Here is a 16,958-nt window from a genome sequence, read left to right as displayed (position 1 = left end):
TCTATCCTGTCATGTTTCCTAAGAATCTTTGTTACAATAAAATCGCCTTTTATTTTTCTGAATTCCCATGAGCTCAGGCCCAACTAACTATATTTGGGATCAACCTAGTGAATCATCTCTGGACTGACTGCAATGCCAGTAAGCCTTTCCCTAGATAAGAGACTGAAAACTGTTCAGTATTCCAGGTGTGGCCTAACTGGTACTTGGTATAATTTTCACCAGGCCCCCATGTTTTTACTTTTCCCTTCTTAAGGGTTAGCATGCCATTTACCTTCCCTATTGCCTACTAAATTTAGGTGCTCACCTCTTTAGTTCCTACATGAGGAATTCAAATCTTCCTCTGTCGGAAGATTTCTGCAGTCATTTTCTACTTAAGTAATATTCATCTCCAATGTTCTTCCTGCCAAAGTACGTAACCCCACGTTTTTCCCTTTAGCGTCCATCTGCCAAATGTTTGACCATTTGACATGTTTACATCCCTCAGACTGTCATCTTTGCGATTTGCCTTCTCATCTGTTTGTCATCCATAGACTTGGTGGTTTTAATGAATTTCCTTATCCAGTGTATTTTGTAAAGAAGTGTGGTGCTAGCAGAGATCCCTGTTACAGGTTGACATCTTGAAAATGTCCCGCTTATCACAACTCTTGTCCAATTCTCTATTCTTGCTAGTGTACTACTTCCAAAGGCATGGACTCTTAGCTTTAGGAGCTTTACCTTTCACTTGCAGTGCCTTTTTTATTATTGCATGCCCTTTGTAAATCCAGACTATATCCACAGGTTCATCTTTATTCTATTGTTATTCCTGCAATGAATTAGTATTGCCATTGCACTTGATTTTAAAGGTTATGTCATATTTTCAGACTCTAAAGAAAATTCTGAAATTCTCCTATCTTACATTTTGGAGTATGTCATGTCTTGGACAGGAATGGACTTTTATACAGATTGACGACAAATGCCTTGTATAACTCATTGTCACAAGTTGTGCTGTCTTAACAAAACACCCGTAATAATAAATATTTGATAATGGAAAATCATTTAGCAAAATGACTGACTAGTTGAATGCTAACTTTATTGTTTTGTCTTCTGTTCCAGGTGGCATATTATATTTTTGCAATTGCTGGTGTTGCATTTTTTAAAGACAAAATCCCAGCTCCCCAGAATTCAACAAATGCAAGGCAAGTTGCAATCTGGATGTTGTCATCTCTTCTGTGGGAAGAGAGCATTGGCAATCATGCTTCACTTGCCACAAGGCATCAGAAAGTTTATGAAATCTCCAATAAACCCAGCGAGGTGACCCACTTGTCTGCTCACTATTCAAAGTGAATGGTGTGGTGGCTCAGTGGTTAGCACCGCTGCCTCAGTGCCAGGGACCTATATTCGATTCCAGCCTCTGGCGATTGTGTGGAGTTTGGATGATCTGTGTCTGCATGGGTTTCTTCCCACAGTCCAAAGATGTGCAAGTTAGGTGAATTGGCCATGCTAAATTTGCCCACAAGCTCTGGGAAGTGTAGTTTAGGCACATTAGTCAAGGGAATGTAGAGTAATTGGGTTGTAGAATGAGATTGGATGGGTTACTCTTCAGAAGATCGGTGTAGACTTGCTGGGAAAAATGGCCTGTTTCCACACTAGGAATTCTGAGAACAAAGCAATTTACACTGTTATGTCACTAACAGAAAATTACCTTTACTATAACCTGCTTAAATTTTCTGCAAAAACCAGAAAAGGTTTCTAATCAACTGTCCAACTTAAACTAAATTTCTTAAAGTCTGTCTTCTGACTTGTGGTGAAAATGCCTAATTGATAGGGTAGACAAAATTCTGAAGATGGAGTCCATATTTCAAGCATGATTTGAATTGACATCTCTAATTTTAACACTGACCCACTGTTGTCAGTCAAGTGGCTTTTCTTCAATTCAGTAGTTCAAGTGGATCTGGATTTTGTTTAATTTCTTTTTTAATCTGTCTCTGTTTCTGTGCCCTTGAGCCCCTTAGAGGGGGAAAAAGGCATGTTCCACATGTAGGCTCTGGAAGTCTCTGGCTGACCTTATACTTGCAGTTCTGGTTAAACTGCCATTAATTATTGTCAGCGGGCTATGATCAGGCAGACTTGTCTTATCTCAAAGACACTCAATCTCAAAGCAAAATTGTTTTGCACAGCTACAAATGTGGAGCACTTTGTCACCTGCTACCTCCTCCACCCCTGACCCCCCTCCCCCCCCCCCCCCCCCCCCCCCCCCAAACTGAATAACAAAACTCTTAGAATTTAACAAGATTGAAGATTAGCTTCCATTTGTTTATTTTCTCAAAGCATATGGTTTCTTACCATGCCAATGTGACAATGCTGGAGAAATTGGTCTCGCAACTTTTTTGGAGAGAGTTTTGAGACCAATTGGTCTAACCTTTTTTTAATTTGTTAGTTTAAATTACTGGGGTGGATGGAGTTTACTGCTTGAAAAATGGGCTAAGCTTCATTTTTTGTTTCCAATGAAAATGTTTAGCTTTGACACTGAATGCAGCCTGATCTTTGTGTGGCCATTTGTTGCTTATGTGCAGTGACCATTTAGGTGGCAGTTTGATCACTGGGTACTTCACTGCTGAACTTCGACCCTGGTTTTGTTGACTGACTGGTTGTCCACACATGCTTACACCTGACATTAGTGAGCAGGAGTGGAGACCCTCTTTAATTATTGCACAGTTCTGCAGAATTCAGAGGCTTATTGTCATGTCCTTGCTGTTGCAGGCAGTTTAACATGGACCAAGAAAACCCTCATCTGAGTTATCCCTGGTTTATTGGCTGTACTACTATGGGTATAGTTAAGCTTTGGAGCCCTCAGCTAACTTTTTTTTTGTTTTGTGGTTTTTTTCTTTGTAGATATCATCTTCTCCTGCGTTGAGGGAAAAACAATTCAGGATACACTTAGCTTTTTAAACTTTGATTTCTGAAATATCAGACAGTGGAGAAATTGAGTAGAATCTGATAACACAAGTTTAACTTGTGAAGATGTGCACCTCCTTTATGATTTTTTTTTTGAAAAAATAAAATTGTAAAATACTGTGGACCCTGGATATCTGAAACAAATGGTAAGGAGGTGTGGCAGCATCTTTGGAGAAAACCAGTCAACATTTTGAGTACAGTATGACTCCCTTTTGGCACTCAGTTGTACAGTTGGAACACTTTTTTGTGCATGGCACAAAATTTCCCAGGATGTTGCCGGGAATGGAAGGGCTGTTATAAAAATGGGCTGGGACTCTTTTTTTTTTTCCCACGGGTGACCATGTGGAGGCTTATAAAATCACGAGGTGCATAGATAAGCTAAATAGAAAAGCTTTAGAGGGAAATGGACCAAGTGCAGGCAAGTGGGACAAGTTTAATTTGGGAACATGGTCAGTTTGAACTGATTGGACCAAAGGGTCAGTTTTCATGCTGAGTAACAGCTATCCAGTACAGTTTCTGGTTATCCTGGATTTAGACATTGCTGAAAAGGAACACTGAGTCAACTTTTTGCCCTGCATTCATCAGGACTGAACACAAGTCACTCTTTAAATACAATATTCAAGGGTACAGATTGCTTGGAGTTTGACATGCACTAGCAGGAACTGTTGACTATCTTGGTGTGCTGGTTAAATTCCAACCAGGTAAATTGGACAGCATCTTAGCAAGAGATTTTAAAGAATGTAAAAGCTGCAAGGACAATCAATGAGGAAAGTGTGCAATTCCTAGACCATTTGTTTTGCCTGCACACAACAGGGGACTATGTAAGAATAAATGAATCTCTCTCTGTGAGCTCAACTGAGTCCATAAATTGGTTTTACAGAATTGTTATTCTTAGAAAATTAGATCAGGTGTTGGCCATTATTTCTAACTCTGCTCTGCCTTTCAGTAGGGTGATAGATGATCATTTAACTCAGTCTTTTGTTCCTGCTTTCTCTCCATACTTATTGACTTCTTTAGCCCTAGAACTAGATCAGTCTAAACCGTGAAAACATACAGTGCACAGTCGGGGTTATTGAGTAAATGCTGGGCAATAGCAGCATCACGTTCAAGGTTAGACACTGCATTGAATTTTGCATGCATGGTTGGCCACTGGACAGTCGAGCAGACAAGTACAGTAGTTTGATACAGTCTCAGTTTCTTATGGTATGCAGCCTATATATCCGTCATTGAACCGGCACCAAAGCCCATACTTTGTACAGAAATTGAAGCTGTTGGTATCTGTGCTTTTTGCTTTTACAGTCTGAATGCAAGCATTTCACCTGAGAATATGACCCAACAGTGTGGTACCTATGAACAGCTGGGTTATTGGCCCAACAACTTTAATGACTTTGCTGTAAGTTGCTGAATTCTATACTAGAAATTGATCCAGAAATAACTACAGCATGCTTGCAGCGTATAATTTGCATGGCAGCCTCGAGGCTGAGTGAAAAGAATAAAGTCCAGCCAAAGTGATTTTAATTTTCCTCTTTTGATACATGCAAATCTCCTTCTCATAACATGTGAATACTTGGAGATTTAACAACTGTATTTCTTTATGGTAGGCTGCTTTGGTCACTCTGTGGGATCTAATGGTGGTGAACAACTGGCAGGTTTTTCTGGATGTTTTCTCAAGATATGCAAGTCCGTGAGTAAACCTTAATTGATTTGGGATGGAAAATAGTTTTTATCAAAAATAGTGTTACACATTGCATTTTTTCCTTTGCTGAGCCACAGTTGGAACTGAAGAAATGGAAAACTCGTTAGCCCTATTAACTTCTGCCTTTACAGAAAAGCAGTAAGACATGGGAGCAAGAGAAGGCTATTCATCCCCTCAACCTGCCCCACCACTCAATAGAGTTGTGGCTGATCTGACATTCCTCTCATCCATTTTCCTGCCCTTTACCCATAACCCTCTATTTCCCCAACAGAACTTCTTGATCAATAATTGCCTTAAGTGTACTCAAGGACACTGCCCCTACATGGCGTTCCAAAGACCTCCACTCTGAAAAGGAATACCTTGTCATTTTAGTGTTTAAATTGGTGCTCCTTAATTCTTAGACTATATCGTCTTTTCCGAGACTCTCCCATGAGGGGGGAATCATCCCCTCAGCATTTACCCTATCAAACCTCTTAGGAATTTCATATTTTTCAATGAGTTTGCACCTCATTCTTGTAAACTCCAATGGATAGAGTCCAAACCTGCTTGTCTTTGTCCTGAAGAAGGGCTAATGCCCGAAACGTCGATTCTCCTGTTCCCTGGATGCTGCCTGACCTGCTGTGCTTTTCCAGCAACACATTTTCAGCTCAATCCCTCCATACCAATAAATCTTCTCTGAACTGTCTCCAATGAAATGATTTATTTCCTTAAAGCGACCGAAGCTCTTCACAGCACACCAAATGACTTCCCTGCTCTCATACTCCAACCTCCTTGAAACAAAAGCCAACATTTCATTAGCCTTCCTGATTACCTGCTTGCACCCATGCTAGCTTTCTGTTTTATGCACAAGTTCCCCAAGTCTCTTATTTTGTGTTGTAGCTTTTTGCAGCTTCTGGCCTTTTTTAAATGTTCTGTTCTTTTTGCTCTCCTTTCCAAATGAACAACTTCACATTGCCCCTCATTATGCCCCATTTGCTGGTGTGCTCCATGCAGGTACTCATGTTATTATATATCTCCACGCTCGCTTTACCCATTTTGCACCATGCACCTTATTGTTGCCAACAAAGCTAACAGTTTTGGTCTTTGATTTACATATCTCCTGTTCAGAAGGAAACGTTCTCAGTTTTTGACTTTTTGGAGAGTGTTTTCATTTGCTGCCCCCTACTGAACATTTATATAAAAGTCCCTTTTTTATTCTAGATTTCCCCATGAGAAGAAATAGTCTCGAGTGACGTGTTGTTTTTTTATGGTTGATGAAAAACACCATTTTGTTGGAGACTTTTACCTTGGACTCTTTCATACTAATTCACAAGAACACCACAAACATGAAAGGGAGCACCATTTTATACTGAAGGACATGCTGATTCATGTTTAAATTTAAATGAAGGAGTTAACTCTTGTCAGTTAATTTTCAGTCATCACCTAACTGCCTTTTCCATGGCAATTTCTCTACACCTGCCAAATGTTGTTCTGCCTTGCGTCTTGCACATGTGTTGGGTGATGGTAATATTGAGCAAGTCAGATCCAAGAAAGAATTCTGGCTTGATAGATTACTTTGACTTTTTAACTATTAGTCAGACACTATATGTTCATGAGGCTTCACCAATATTGTGGTTTTGTGTTCAATTTAGTGATAACGACATCAACCAGAGTTTACCTGGAAATTGAGTTTAGAATCTTGGCATTTGAAACAAAGGGAAATGGTGCAAAGGGACAGCACCAACATGGAGTTGGTATGTTTCTTTCCACCATTTGTCATTAGTGAACCAATAAGTATAGCTTAACAAATCTTTGCTTTTAGTGTATTGTTATTGCAACTTTTCTGATTATCTGCACTGCTTATGTTTTCTCCTGAGGGGCTATTAAGGAATTAGAGTAATTAGAAATGTACAGCATGGAAACAGACCCTTCGGTCCAACCCGTCCATACCAACCAGATATCCCAACCCAATCTAGTCCCACCTGCCAACACCCAGCCCATATCCCTCCAAACCCTTCCTATTCATTATACCTGTCCAAATGCATCTTAAATGTTGCAATTGTACCAGCTTCCACCACTTCCTCTGGCACCTCATTCCATACACTTAAGTCTCTTAAGTCTCTTTTATAGCTTTCCCCTCTCACCCTAAACCTATGCCCTCTAGTTCTGGACTTCCCCAACCCCATGGAAAGGACTTTGCCTATTTACCCTATCCACACCCCTCTACACGGTCACCCCTCAGCCTCCGACGCTCCAGGGAAAACAGCCCCAGCCTGTTCAGCCTCTCCCTGTAGCTCAGATCCTCCAACCCTGGCAACATCCTTGTAAATCTTTTCTGAACCCTATCAAGTTTCACAACGTCTTTCCAATAGGAAGAAGACCAGAATTGCACGCAATATTCCAACAGTGGCCTAACCAATGTCCTGTACAGCTGCAACATGACCTCCAAACTCCTGTACTCCATACTCTGACCAATAAAGGAAAGCATATCAAACACCACCTTCACTATCCTAACTACCTGCAACTCCACTTTCTATTGGTCTTGTTTCTCTTTTTTTTCCCCTCTTGTCTTCCCCCTCTGGGCCATCTAGAATTTACTTAATCAAGAAACACCATCTAGTGTACAATCTAAGCATTAGCAAACATCCATGACTAATTTTTGCAAGGAAACTGAACTTCACTGTAGATTGAGATTACTCAATGTGGCAGTTGACTAATTCCACCAAGTTTATTTGGAATCACACTGACATCCTGTAAGATGCATACATCTTTTTTTTTTCCACAGGCAGTGGGCCAGACCAGTAATTATTGGCCACCCATGATTTTTCCCTGAGCTAAGTGGTTTACTTGTGGATATTAGATTACATTACAGTGTGGAAACAGGCCCTTCGGCCCAACAAGTCCACACCGACCCGCCGAAGCGAAACCCACCCATACCCCTACATTTACCCCTACATTTACCCCATACCTAACACTACGGGCAATTTAGCATGGCAATTTCACCTGACCCTGCACATCTTTGGACTGTGGGAGGAAACCGGAGCACCTGGAGGCAACCCACGCTCGGGGGTAAATTGCTGAGAGTCTGGAGTTGCATTTAAGCAGGACCAGATATGGGCATGAATGAACAAAACGTGTTCTTAACGCAATTGACCAGTGGTTTTGTTGTCACCATTACTGAGGCTAGTTCTGTTTTGAGATTTAGAAACCTAAAAGTTAGGAGCAGACCTAGCACCTTTTGAAATTGTTTTGCAATTTAATCTGATAAATGATCCTTTTGTCATTTTCCATATGTTCACTTTGTCACGACACTCCTTGATGCCTTTAATATACGGTTCTTGAATATACTCTGACCTAGCCGATTCAACTTTTTTGGTAGTGAGTTCAAGAGGTAGACCACACTGAGTGAAGAAATGTTTCCTCACCTTGGTCTAAATGGTATACTCCATATCCTGAGACCATGACCCCTGATGTGAGACTCTCCAGTCAGTGGAAATGTGTTCCCAATATCTCATCTTTAGGGTGCTTAGAATTTTATGCATTTCAAACTGATCATCTTTTGTTTTTCTGAACTCTGGTGACTATGGGTCCAGTTAAAGCAGACTCTGCTCCAGACAGTCATGCCATTTTCGTTATCAATCTAATGAACCTCTGCTGCACTCCCTCTACAGCAAATACATCCTTTCTTAGGCTGGGAGACCAAATTGCATGTAGTACTCCTAGGTGTGGTCTCACTAAGGCCCTGTATAATTGCAATAAAACATCCCTACTTCTGAGCTCAAATCTTGCAATGAAGGCCAGTGTGCATTTTACCTCCCTAGTTGCTTGCAACATCTGCCTGTTTATTTTTCATTGGCTAGAGTACGTGAGTACATCACGTTTCCTAACATATTGCCATTTTATGTAATGTCTTTCTGAAATTCACGTATGATTTTGCATTTTATCCATGTACAACATCTGCCATTATTTATTCAGGCTCCCAACTCCTTGCATCCTCCTCTCAATCTTGCCCAGTTTTGTGGTCACAAAACTTGTATATTTGCCATCTATCAACCAATTTTCCTTTCATGCTAGAATGTTATCTCCAATCCTGTTTGCTTTAATTTTGTCGAGTAGCCTCATTTTTTTTAAAATGTGAGGCCTTCTCAATCCAAATACACCATATCTACTAGTTGTCTTATTTGCTGTACTAGTTAAACCCTTCCTATTCCTATACCCATTCAGATGCCTTTTAAATGTTGTATAGAACCAACCCCTCCTTCCTCTGACAGATCACTCCATACATGCCCCACCCTCTGCATGAAAAAAGTAGCCCCTTGGGTCCCTTTTTTTTTTTTAAATCTTCCCTCTCCTCACCTTTTAAACCTATGCCCTCTAGTTTTGAGATCTCTTATTCTGAGAGAAAGACCTTGGCTATTCATCCATCAGTGCCTGTCGTGATTTTATAAATCTCTATAATGTCACCCCTCAGCCTCTGACATTCCTGGGAAAATATTCCCACCCAATTCAGCCTCTCCTTATAGCTCAAACCCTCCAATCCTGGCAATGTCCTTTTTATAAATCTTTTTTGTCTCCTTAATTGTTTCAAAGCAAGGACACCAGAATGGAGCACAGTATTCCCAAAGTGGTCTAACCAATTTTCTGTACAGCTGCTGTATGATCTCCAACTCTATACTCCATGTACTGACCAATAAAGGCAAGCGTGCTAAATGCCACCTTCACTAGCTCTGTCTACCTACGCTTCAACCAGTTAGGCTATAACTGGCTTGTAATTCTGGGAAAAGCTGAGCAGGTCTGGCAGCATCTGAAGAGAAATCAGTTCAAGTTTTGGAACCAGTGACTTTTTTTGTCAGAACTAGACACCAACCAGTCACTGGTCCTGAAACATTAACTCTGATTTCTCTTCACAGATGTTGCCAGATCTGAGCTTTTCCAGCAATTTGTTTGATTTACAGTATCCAGTCAGTTTTTTTATTTGGTCTGTAAGTCTTTGTTTTCTCTTGTTAAATAATGGGATCATGTTTGTCACCCCCCAATTTGTGAACTTGTCCGAAGTCCTTGGAAATTTGGAAGGTGATTGGCGGTATATCGACTATTTCCAGATTTAGAAATGCCGGTGTTGGACTAGGGTGTACAAAGTTAAAAATCACACCAACAGGTTAAAGTCCAACAGGTTTAATTAGAAGAACACTAGCTTTCGGACCGACGCTCCTTCATCCACAACCACCTGAAGAAGGAGCAGTGCTCTGAAAGCTAGTGCTTCTAATTAAACCTGTTGGACTTTAATCTGGTGTTGATTTTTTAACTTTTCTACTATTTCCAGGGCTATTTTCTTAGTACTTTGGGTTTTAGACTATCCGACTGTCAGCCTTAACTTTTTTCTAGTTTATTTTTAACTCCTACTAATTTTATTCAATTCCTCACACTCCCTAGAGCTTTGGTTTCCTTAAGTTGAGGAAATGATTTGTCGTCTTTTTTGTGAAGACAATGTGTTCAATTCTTCTGCCATTTTTTCCCCTCACTATTGCCTCCATTTATGACTAACAACCTATTTGTATTTGCTTATCTTTCTCTCTCCTATTTACAGAAGCTTTTAGTGAGTTTGTTCCTTGTATGTTTACACTCTGTGAACAATTAATTGAATGCCGAATGGAGTTTAAATTCTGCCAGTTGCCCTGGTGAGATTTAAATCGGTGTCCCAAGAACATAACTACTGAAGTACTAGCCCAGTGACCTTACCACAATCTACCTGAACATGGTTCTGCTTTCTGTCTTGGTGCACAATTTAACTTTAGATTTTTACTCTCATTAATTCTGTAACAGTAGTCTGTGTATTTTGCCATGATTTAGTGAACCACAACTGGGAGGTTGGGAATTTATATTGAAATAGTAGGGCAAGGGGCCACATTTGGGAAAGATGCAGTAAATCATGCACGGTGGCTCAGTGGTTAGCACTGCTGCCTCACAGCACCAGGGTCCCAGGTTTGATTCCAGCCTCTTGAGTTTGCACTTTCTCCCTGTGTCTGTGTGGGTTTCCTCTGGGTGCTGCAGCTTCCTCCCACAGTCCAAAGTTGTATTGGTCAGATGAATTGGCCATGCTAAATTGCCCATAGTATTAGGTGCATTAGTCAGAGGGAAATGGTTCTGGGTGGGCTGCTCTTCGGAGGATTGGTGTGGACTTGTTTGGCCAAAGGGCCTGTTTCCACACTTGAATCTAATCTAAAATCAGTACAGATGAGGTGGGAAATGATAAACAGACCATGACAAATCTAAGTAGAAGTGAATGAGTATCACTCTCTTTGCTTGTTTTGCAGATCACTTTCAATCTGTGCCCTCTCTCCCTGCTCCTTTTTTCAGAAGGATTTTGGAAACCTCTATCCGATCTGTCTTAGCTGCCTTGTCTCCAAGGAGAACAGTCCCAACTTCTGTCAGTCCTTATAACTGAGTTCCCCATCTCTTCTATGTTCTTGTAAAACCCTTTCCATGCTTTGAATTTGTGGTATATTGAACTAATTTTTGCATTAAATATGATGATTCTTCAGAATTGCTTTGCTGTACCTCCTGTACAAATTATTGCCAGTGGTTTTCTTGCAAATTATTGTAATTTTTACTTTTGGAGGTTCAATAGCAATGTCCTGCGTAAATTTAATCAGTTGAACTTCAGGTTTGTCCAACAGAAGTAGATGTGATCTAGAAGTATTTCTATTCATGAGCTGGATGATGTTACACTTTCAACAAGTGACTATTACCAAGTTGATAGTGATGTTTTAACAGGATTTGTATTTAAAAGCTTTATGGAGATGCATAACGTTTAAAAGGTCTGTGGAGAGGGGGGGAAGAATGTAGAGAAATTGGAATCTTAAGTGGGAAGCCAGCATGAAGATGAGTCACATGGCCTTGGCCAGTAACTTGTGGAATTGCACATAGCTCCTTTTGTCTCCAGTCAGCACCAAGAGCCAATTGCTGTGAAGCAATCTAATTTACCAATTAGTCTGTCTCAATTTTTTAATATGAATATTTTCTTTATGTACAAATTGCTGTCTAAGAACTTTTTTTTTGTAAGCTATGTTTAATTATAGTTGGCGTCGTGTTTAATTTCTAAAACAAGTCTTTTGATCTTGCAGGTGGTCCAAACTTTATTTTGTAGCTTGGTGGCTGGTGTCTTCTGTCATTTGGGTTAACCTCTTTGTGGCTCTGATTCTTGAGGTAAGTCTTGAGGAGAGGCTTTAGCAATTCCCACGTAAATACAAAAAAGCTGGTGACTGCACAAACTCTTGTTCACCAAGTGCTTGTTGTAGCAGTTTGGTTTTTTATATTTTTGAGTTTTCAATTAAAAAGGAATGCACTCCTTGAGTGGAAATGAATACCTGTTTTGGAATAAAAAACTTTTCAATTGTTATTGTAGCCCAGGATGTTTAATGGCACATGTTTGCCGCTGTTACTCTTCAGCCTTTTAAGTATGTATTATCATTGACATTTTTGCATTTGTTTTCTTGTCCTTTTTCTCACTCTCCCCTCTGAGTTCCATGAATACCAGAAAGGCGTTCCAGGCATTTGGTTGTTTTAAGTCTTTTTGCCACTTCTGCAGTGACCTGAAGGAAGAGATATGGAATTATCCCAATGTGGGCCTCATTGTTCCCATGTAATACTAAATGTGGTGTGAGACCTGGAAATTGATGCAGGGTTTTGATTTGTTTTTGCTTCAAATAATTGCAGAACTTTATCCATAAATGGGATCGGACTTATCACCCATCCTTCTCTGATCAGGAGTCAGAATATCAGATGAGTGTGCAGGATATGTTCAGGTAAGTTTCCCTACTGACTTGTATGGATGGTTATTGTCACTGCAGTGCATTATTCAAAACTCAAGATATCACTTGCTCTTTCATTTTGTTTTTTAAAAAGGCCCAATTCTTTGATTTAGTCCCAAGTTAGAAGACACATGACACCAGGTTATAATCCAACAGGTTTATTTAAAATCACAAGCTTTCAGAGCGCTGCTGCTTCAGGTGAAGTCACTTACTGGACTGTAACCTGCTGTTGTGACTTCTGACTTTGTCCACCTCACTCCAACCAGCATCTGCACATCTTAATCCACTATGGATTAATGAATGATTAATTAAAACTGTCACCATACCCATGTATGTTTAACCTGGTTACTTTGCTTGTTTTGCTAATTGCAGGGAACAACTGACCTTGATACACTTTCAACTGAAAGACACTTAGGGTTCCTTGACCTATTGACAATGACATTGGCCTATATACAGGTCCAATGATTAGCAACTTTGGCCATTTGTATCTGATTGGCCATGTCTTTGCAGTATTAATGACAATTGTTGCTGAGATGACTTAAATAAGGCTGGGACTGTGGAGAAGGATGGAGAGTCCTATCCAGTTGTGATAGCGCATTTCTAATCTTGACCAATCCATCTAAGGATCCCTATGGCAAGATTTTGTCTCAGACCAATAATACTTTTGATTAAAACTAAAGCAAAGTGCTTAATTACTGATTTTAGCTTCACCTGTCAAAAGCTAAATGCTTTAAATAGGTAGTGTGCTTGAGGATAGATTTTGAGGGGTGGAGGGGGTGTGTGTTTGAATCATCTTCATACAACATTATCCTGATTAAAAGGACACTGAGGGAAGATAGGTCTGGCAGTGAGCTAGACTAACTGTCGACATCATTTTAAGGAATGCATTAAGAAAGGAAAAAAAAGATAGGAAATCTAATGTAGAATCCCCAATATATGCACTGATGTCCTTATTTGGCTAAATTGTCAACAATCCTGTAGACTTTACAAATGTTGATCCTTTATGAACTGGAACTCTGTGTTGAAGCTGTTATATTGCTCATAAATGCCAGCAAATTTCAAAGAAATTTGTACACCTATTGTTTGAATTAATGAGCTGCGCAAGGTTCATGTGTTAAACATCTTGCTGTAACAAAGTTAAAGCATTAAATATTAAGGCAATTTAACAAAAATACCATCCTATAAACATTTGAAGCAACTGCAAATCTCCTCTGAATAAAACAAAGGACTGTCTATGTTGGAGATCTGAAACAAACCAAAACATGTCAGAGAAACTCTACATCTGGCAGGCTTTCTGTCCACAGATTCTGCCAGATCTGCTGAGTTTTCTTAAGCAATTTAATTATTTTGGTTTTGCAAATCTCCCATGGTTCTACCATCCCTTTTAAGTGGACATTGTTCTCTTGGAACCTGTCCAAAGTGACTCTTGCCAAAGAATTTGTCTTTCCCCCTCAACCATGTAACTCCCCACTTCAGTATTGTTTAAATCTGAACCTGAGCTCCCTCTGCTGTTCTTGCACAGAAAATCTGAGTTCTTTGCTCGTCAATCAGCTTGAGAGCTCATCAACCTGGGTGGGCAGAAACTGCTGACCAATCGGAGGTGAGCAGCCCCTGGGTCCTAAAGTCCAGGAATATATCTTTTGGGATTAGTGGCAAGGCTGGTGATTGTTGATACCCCTGCTCCCACCCCAAAAATAAACAAGTCTGTTCCCAGATTGACCCAAGCACCATGATATTCTCATCCGGAAACTACGCACTTTTCTCATGCATATTAGGTGGTGAGCTGAGGCTGTTGCATGGCTATTAATGAACGTTTTAAGGACTTTAATTGGGGGGGTGATCACAGAAGTTACCCATGGATCTTCTCACCCGTAAGGCTAGTGTAGCCAATTATTTCCCCATCCCACCTCCAAGGAGGAGAAAATGGTACCTTTTTGTCTTTAGCTCCGTGGTTCTGTCTGCATGGAGTTTCTGCACACAAGCTTTGCATCCTTGGCATTAATTATCCTTGAAGCTCCTCATCTCATTCTGTTCTGAAACTAAATCAGTTTAAAATAGCACTGTTTTTAATGAAATGTGGCATTCCCAGCACCACCATCCTCTGATTTTTGGGAGAAGAGCAGTTTACTCTGGTGAACAAAGATGCTTTGGTTGTTTACCAATGCAGTTACCAGGATGCATTTCTACCGGTTGACATCTTAAAGGTTTTCAAAATAGGTTTATGGCTCAATTAGTAGAATCTCTGCTGTCTCAGATTGTTCTGGATTCAAAGTCTGTGCTGGGACTTGTGCACAAAAATTGAAGGTTAATGCTCCAGTGTAGTACTGAAGGAGTGTTGGACTGTCAGAGGTGTTGACGTTTGAAAGATGTTCAACTGCCCTCAATGGGATAGATCCCACGGCACTATTTCAAAGAAAACCAACAGGACAATGTATCACTAGTTTGTGGTCAATATTTATGCCTTTTTATACACGTCTCGCTGGCTATTCATCACACTGTCAGTTGGAGCATGCTGCATCCACTAGTTGGGTTTCCTGCATTACAGCAGTGACTTGGCTTAAATAGTACATCATTGGTATTATAGCATATTGAACAGCCTGTGATCATGAAAATAGCAATATAGGTTAGTGTTTTTCTTTAAAAAGCATTCTGGTAGGTTACCAAGACATGCAATTCCAATGTCAGACCACTGGAACATTATTACCTAACCTGGGTCAGGGTTAAGTGTTTTTTCCCAAAATTCTGAATTTTTAGTGGAGGTTTTCACTTTGATGACATCACAACTCTACAACCACGATGGAATTTTGAATGATGTAGTTTTTCATGAACAGATGTAGCTGAGTTGGTCAACCAGGGGTCATTTTCTTGGGGTTGTTGGATCCTTTTCTTGGGTTTACATTTTTGGTGTTTAAGCTAAATTATTTGTTTCATGTGTATCCTTCAAAATTAGAGGGCAGGGAAATGAGCTTACTTTCTTTACCAGACTTTGCAATTTTGTTTATTTTAGTGGAAGCTCCCATACGTGCACATGCAGTTGTTAATGGGTTTGAAAGGGTTAATACTGAGTGCTATAAGCACGACTACTAAAATCATGAAAATGGGAGGATTCACGCTGCAGACCTAGTCCTCCTGACACCATTTGATACAATGTGGTTTACGTTGTATATACTTGTACAAATAGAATAAACTATATACTTTCTTTACCACAAGTGACCCTTTCAGTTAAACCAGACGATGGCTATCCTCATCGTCACTAGACCAGATGGGTCCTGGAAACCTATACCTGGAAAGTTCTGGTATTCAGCTTCATAACTCAGCACTATCAATTTATATTAAAATTTGCTGGGTATTATGTGTAAAATAAATGTACTCTGAATTTGTGTAATTAAAAAGATACAGATTAATTTTGCTTTGTCACCCTGATTCTTCAACTTTGTGTGTCTTTTCCTAACTACCCTTTTTCTTTTGCACAGAAGAGATCCATTCGCATCCATTGAGAATTTCTACCTTCTGAGATGCTTGTGTTCTTTAGCCATAATTAATATCTTCAGACTATCTCTGTTCTTTTTGAATTTTAGAGATGATCTTGAGGAACCAACTGAAGAAGATTTGTTGGAGAGACTGCGACAACATCCACATCTTCATCTACCAAGAGGGCCCATTTAGTCATGTCAGGATTGTATCCAAATGCTTGACAGACAAGGTGACTGCTCATCCAGGTTTTGCTGTAAAGGAGCCTAAAAATGGACTTAACCATTCCCCTCAAATGGACCAATTCTGACTCTGCAATTTTCCTCAGTGCACAAAAACAGGAAATAACTCTGAAGATGTCAGTAGCACTTAATGGACCAGAAGTGTCTTCGTAAAATACCACATGCTTTCTATATAAACACTATATATGTAACTGGGATTTCATTTTAAAATTTAATTCTTCACCTTGATTTTTAATACTGACTTCCTTTTCCAGATGTTTACTGCAAGATTGGTGAAAATTGTGGTACAGTAAATATTTATAAACCTGTATATTCACCTAGAAAATTGAATTAAAACTGTCCACATTTTTATTGTGTAATTCACTTTTTTACAGATTTTCTGGTGCTCACTTTTTTAAAAAAAAAACTTGCATCTTAAACACTGAAACTGGTTTGTTACTCGCAAATGGTCAATCAATATATTCTGCACTATCCCAGAACCTGTTTGTTAGCTTCTACCTGAAAGATACTTTATTAAACTTTTGTCAGTCAATTGTTTATGAAGCTTGGCCTGTGGCAGAATGAGTTTTTTTTTAATGTAAAATAAAGAGCTATTTTGTCTAAATGTGACTGTAAAGTGTTTGATTATCAAATGGCTTTGGTGCAGTGACTCTGGATTACCAGGAAAGGTATTTGTACCACCCTTCCACTAGTAGGCCAGAGTAATGGTATCTGCTTAGATTGCTGCACAAATGGGTGTGAAATGAAACAGGTAAGTATTTTTAGATGAGACTAAATTCCTTCACAGGCCAGCTCTGGCTTCATGGAAGCTCCAGTGGATGCAAA

The 16,958-nt window shown here is 39.8% G+C and overlaps 1 protein-coding gene across 3 annotated transcripts in view; it reads left to right on the top strand.

Moving 5' to 3' along the window:
• Positions 1-16,737, top strand: part of tpcn2 (two pore segment channel 2) — a 55,465-nt gene extending 38,728 nt beyond the window's left edge. For 2 of the 3 annotated variants that reach the window (XM_087996253.1, XM_087996252.1), the window contains exons 20-25: positions 1,093-1,175; positions 4,234-4,327; positions 4,536-4,618; positions 11,734-11,815; positions 12,326-12,414; positions 15,999-16,737. In XM_087996253.1, coding sequence (XP_087852379.1) covers positions 1,093-1,175; positions 4,234-4,327; positions 4,536-4,618; positions 11,734-11,815; positions 12,326-12,414; positions 15,999-16,086 — 519 coding nt within the window. In that variant the 3' untranslated portion in view covers positions 16,087-16,737. Of the gene's footprint in view, positions 1-1,092; positions 1,176-4,233; positions 4,328-4,535; positions 4,619-11,733; positions 11,816-12,325; positions 12,415-15,998 lie in introns of those variants that run through there. The other variant, XR_015760089.1, reaches the window with a different exon arrangement.
• The last annotated feature ends 221 nt before the right edge of the window (positions 16,738-16,958 follow it).

Source organism: Chiloscyllium plagiosum, unplaced genomic scaffold (assembly GCF_037043375.1).
Source record: "Chiloscyllium plagiosum isolate Xiang-an unplaced genomic scaffold, Cpla_swu_hap1 HiC_scaffold_18, whole genome shotgun sequence".
Classification (NCBI taxonomy): Eukaryota; Metazoa; Chordata; class Chondrichthyes; order Orectolobiformes; family Hemiscylliidae; genus Chiloscyllium; species Chiloscyllium plagiosum.
Note: the sequence above shows the minus strand (reverse complement) of the source record. Positions and strands in the feature narration are given on the sequence as shown.